Source organism: Brassica napus, chromosome A3 (genome assembly GCF_020379485.1).
Source record: "Brassica napus cultivar Da-Ae chromosome A3, Da-Ae, whole genome shotgun sequence".
Classification (NCBI taxonomy): Eukaryota; Viridiplantae; Streptophyta; class Magnoliopsida; order Brassicales; family Brassicaceae; genus Brassica; species Brassica napus.
The window spans coordinates 20130908-20136079 of NC_063436.1; the positions used below are offsets into that span (position 1 = coordinate 20130908).

At 30.0% G+C, this 5172-nt stretch overlaps 1 protein-coding gene across 1 annotated transcript; it reads left to right on the forward strand.

Annotated features, from left to right (window-relative positions):
* The first annotated feature begins 2063 nt into the window (after positions 1–2063).
* LOC125607047 (syntaxin-32-like) lies at positions 2064–4282 on the forward strand. The gene is made up of 5 exons (XM_048776593.1): positions 2064–2544; positions 3025–3275; positions 3357–3529; positions 3661–3855; positions 3960–4282. The coding sequence occupies exons 1-5, from the start codon at positions 2298–2300 to the stop codon at positions 4117–4119; spliced, it is 1026 nt and encodes a 341-aa protein (XP_048632550.1). The 5' UTR covers positions 2064–2297; the 3' UTR covers positions 4120–4282.
* Positions 4283–5172: the final 890 nt, after the last annotated feature.

Sequence of the window (5172 nt, forward strand, 5' to 3'; positions counted from 1 at the left end):
TGGCATTTTGTTGTAGATCTGGAAATATTGTTTTTTTTGTTAGTTTAAGGTTTTGTAAATTTTGACACACAGACGAACATGTGCAATGGTTGAATAAGTGCTTGAAATTTGTTTTTCTTTTGTTCTCGAATTTTATTAATAGTAGTCATGCCTGAGTGATTGTTTTGCTTTACAAATAGAATTCATAAAAATTGTTTTACAAGGAGTACATACATGCATATTAAGATTCTGAGGAATGAAAAATGTTTTGCATCGGTTTAATTACTCTAAAACTTTTTTTGACGGTTATAATTTTGTTGGTGAAAAGTCACAATTAATAATGTGAAAAGCTACTAGATATATTTTCTTTTATGAAAAGACACCATTTAAATAGTTCAAAGGTGACAAATAAAAGACTGGTAATTAGTTTCTTAATTATTTGATAAACAATTATGGGGTAGGAAAGAATTCAGATGATTAATTAATAATTAATTATATGGTTAATTGTTCCATATAGTTTTACGAATCCATGTAGTTATATAATATTAATAAGGAGAAAATCCATAATTCTTGGGTAATTCAAAATATGTAAAGATATAAGTTATCCCTAAAAATTGTATTAGTTTAAAAGAAATTATAAAAATATTTAAGGATTTATTCTTTCATAGTAATTTGTTTTTTCATTCTAAAAATGCAATGGTTTATACAAAATTATTAAAATATGTAAAGATGTTTTTTCACTATAAAAATTACATAAATTTTGAAGAGGTTTTAAAATAGTCTAAAAATGTAACTTTTCATTCTAAACTTGTAAAATTTTTAATGATTTTTCTTTTAGTTCTTTTTCATATCTATTTTTTATATGTTTTCAAAAATCTTTCAAATTATCTAAAAATTCTGAGGTAATTCGTTTTGTTGAGTAACTAATTATTTATAATATTATATAAAATATAAGGTTTTAAATTAAATTTTATGGATTATAATATCCTCTTTTGTGTGATTTTTTTAATTATGATTTGGTTTCAATAAAATATTCGAATCTATTTTGCAATATTTTTTATTAGTAGATAAGTATCAAAAAAATGTAAAACAAGAACATTTTTTTATATGTGCACTTTTCGATTTATACATGAATTTGATATATGTATTATTAATTTAGTAAATCTCTAATTACACTTAAATAGAGAATGATTGTTGGAAATTTAAGTAAATCTTTGTAATCATTTAAGTTAACTATTTCAATTTTCTGGATAAACAGTTGAAACTAATTAAATGAAACCATTGCAATATCTAGTGATGAACCATTGTAATTGTTAGTGGTGGTAGTATTTGGTGATGAATCATTACAGTTTTTGGGGAATGCTATACCAATATATGATTCTTCGAAAGCAGTTAATTCTTTAGTAAAGTATAATTCACAAAAATACAAATAATAAAAAAGAAGAAGAATGCATGTGTAATTTACCAAGAACAACATGTTGGACATGATTCTTACAGTTGCTATGCAATCTTGTTTTGACTATACATATATTCTTACATGGTTTCAAATAAATTATGAATATCCTACTCATCCTTATAAATTATCTTATCAGTTTAGTAAATTATTATGTTTAAATGCGTTTGCTTTTTAATTAGTTTTAAATATATTAAATTGCATTTCAAATTTCAAATAAATTACAAAAATAATAATAAGATATATATATATATTAATTGCTATGTACATATTTATAATTTCTAAATTTGTAAAACAAATATAATTTTAGTGCATATATATAAATAAACATAGACAGGTGCAATCTATATTGTTAGTTGAAAACAAAAATAAACAGTTAAAAATATTAGTTATAAAGTATGATATATATATATATATATAATTTTATAAAATGAGTTCGCGTGCGACATCGCACGGGTTCCTTACCTAGTTAGTCTAATAAAAGAATTTAAAAAAATTAAAATGAATATTCTTTTTTATTAGAGTTTAATATTTGTTAACCTTTTTCATTATAATGAAATTAGCATTATGTTTCTTACTATATAAAATGAGGTTGTTTAGGACAAAATGACAGCTTATTCGAGTAAAATCGATTATTTAGCTGGCAGAAGAAATGAAACAACGTATTGCACGAAATGAGAATACTATCCCGACGAGTTTAGCTCTTTTCCTCTTATTTTGGTTTGAATGATTGTTTCCCCGTACGTGATTGCGATTCAAATCCGAAAAACTCCTTCGATTCGTGTTTCAATCTCTTAAGCTTTCTTGTTGAAATTTGCGATCCGAGAGACACCAGATCCGGAAGAGGAAGAAGAAGAAGAAAACAATGCAAGCAAGGCATGTGCACTCGTCGTATCGAGATCGGACGAACGAGTTTTTCGGCGTCGTTGAAACGCAGAGGAGATCGATTGCTCCTGCGGCGGCGGCGGCGGCGAACAATGTGCCGTACGGTGGTGGGAGAAGAGAGGATCCGAGATCCGCGGCGGTTATGCAATCGGAGTTCAACAGGAGAGCTTCTGTTATCGGTTTAGCTATCCACCAGACGTCCCAGAAGCTTTCCAAGCTTGCTCAACGTAAGTTTATTAACTCGATCATTCATCACTGAATCAAGATGACGTGGCTTGCTAGAAGATCTTTTGAAACAATAAGCTCATTGCTGAACATGTAACTACTGGTAGAATTTGCGTAGATCTTGATAGCAGAAGCTAGTCACTGCCATTTGCCTGCACAGAATCAAAATGGTTGTGTACTTCACGTTGGGCCTGAGCAGTTGTAACCGGACCTAAGATCTGAACCCGAACCGAAAATTTTGAATCCATTCGAGACCTGAACCGAAATGGATACTCGAAAAAAAACCTAAAAAATCCGACCCGAATATCCAAATAAATAATTAAATATCCGAATGGAGCTAAAAGCTACTTCAATTAGCTCATGGTTTGTTTAATGGTGTGAATTCTTCTGTGTTATAGTAGAAATGGAAGAAGCTGTTGTTTTTCTTTCATATACTCTGAGCATAGAGTTTAATTAACTTTGTCATTTGGTTGCAAAATCAGTGGCAAAGAGGTCATCGGTTTTTGATGATCCCACCCGGGAGATAGGAGAGCTGACGGCGGTAATCAAACAAGAGATCTCTGGACTAAACACCGCTCTGATTGACCTTCAAGCTGTACGCAACTCTCACAATGATGAAAGGAACATCTCTAGAGACACAACTACTCACTCAGCGACAGTGGTCGATGATCTAAAGAATCGTTTGATGGACACTACCAAAGAGTTTAAGGATGTTCTTACTTTGAGAACTGAGGTTAGGTTCTTTCTGCAGAAACGACTCTTTCATTTTGTTTCTTGTAGTATGATGTTAAACTGTGAGCTCTGGTGTTTGCAGAACATGAAGATTCATGAAAATAGAAGGCAAAGATTCACGAATAACCCTTCAAAAGAATCAACAAACCCATTCGTTCGCCAGCGCCCTTTGGCTTCTAAGCCTGCGCCTAGTCAACCTGCTCCTCTTCCCTGGGCAAATAGCTCTTCTTCATCGTCATCTCAGTTAGTCCCAAGGTAATGTACTAGTAACTCGATAACCACAGTTTCAAAGTAGAACCTACCTTAATTTCCCTTGAGATCTCCTTTAGAATACTGTGATGCATTTACGAGAATTCAAGAGCTTTGTATATGTTCTGCACTTACAGGAGACAGGGAGAGGCTGAATCTTCTCCATTGTTGCAGCAGAGTCAACAACAACAGCAGATGGTCCCGTTGCAAGACACTTATATGGAGAGCCGCGCAGAAGCTCTACACAACGTGGAATCAACAATCCACGAGCTAAGCAATATCTTTACACAACTAGCAACCATGGTTTCTCAGCAAGGAGAGATCGCTATCAGGTTTGTCAACACCAAAATGTGTATAACTTGTCAAAATGCATTGAACATTTGTGAAAAAAGAAAGTACTATAATATGTTGTTAAACAAGTTGGTTTGTACTACAGAATCGATCAGAACATGGAAGATACATTGGCGAACGTAGAAGGCGCTCAGAGCCAACTGGCTAGGTATCTGAACAGTATATCGTCAAACCGATGGCTCATGATTAAGATTTTCTTCGTATTGATTGCATTTCTCATGGTTTTCCTCTTCTTCGTGGCCTAATATTGAGATTATTTGTTTCAAACATATAGACATGGTTCTCTTTTTCTGTCGTATTGACATGTAAAGGACTAAAGAGAAAGAGATCTTTATTGTCTTTGTTCAGATTAGTGGAGATTTATATATACTAGATTTTTTAACCGCGCTACGCGCGGATAAAATTTTATATGTATTTCTCAATTCTAAAAAAATAATATATAATATTGTATCACATTATTTAAAGAATATAAAATAAGACTACATAATATAAATATTTTTTAAAATTTTCTTTATGGAAATCATTATGTTGTTTGATTGTTCTACTTGACTCACATATTTGCATAGTTATTTGTGATAGATGAATAACTATATTTTTATTATCAGTAAATAATATATATTTGTTATATAATATAAGAAAAATAAAATTATTTACTTTTAAAACAAACTTGTCTCATGTTGGGGACTCGGTTATAGACATATCATATTCGAATGAGACATTTTTATAGTTATCAATCTTCTTAACAGTCAAGAAACAAATCTGAATATCAAAACAATCTCATACGATCTCTTTGTGGAATAACTGCTCTGAAAAAATTGAATTAAGCATCAAAAGGACTGAAAATGGATGTGTAGATGTGTTATCTAAGTGAGCTTTACAAAATACTATTCATAGTTCATATATTATTTATGTTCATTCTATTTTTTTGTCCATCATTTCTTAAACATCTTGAAATAACTGATGTTAATTAATAATAAACTTTTGGCTAGCAAAAAAATCAAATTTGTCTAATTATCGCTTAATTTGTCTAATTGATATATATGTAATTCTCAATTCTAAAAAAATAATGTATAATATTGTATTACATTATTTAAAGAATATAAAATAAGACTACATAACATAAATATATTTATTTTAAATTTTCTTTGTGAAAATCATTATGTTGTTTGATTGTTGTATTTGATTCACATATTTGCATAGATATTTGTAATAGATGAATAACTATATTTTTATTATCTAAATAATATATATTTATTATATAATATAAAAAATGAAATTATTTACTTTTTAAACAAAGT

What these genes read in the sequence shown, in the direction of transcription:
- LOC125607047 (XM_048776593.1), top strand. Translation starts at nt 2,298, where the DNA reads ATGCAAGCAAGGCATGTGCACTCGTCGTATCGAGATCGGACGAACGAG. An exon ending in GCTTTCCAAGCTTGCTCAAC is followed by an intron (nt 2,545 to 3,024) that starts GTAAGTTTATTA and finishes TTGCAAAATCAG; the next exon opens with TGGCAAAGAGGTCATCGGTT. An exon ending in TCATCTCAGTTAGTCCCAAG is followed by an intron (nt 3,530 to 3,660) that starts GTAATGTACTAG and finishes CTGCACTTACAG; the next exon opens with GAGACAGGGAGAGGCTGAAT.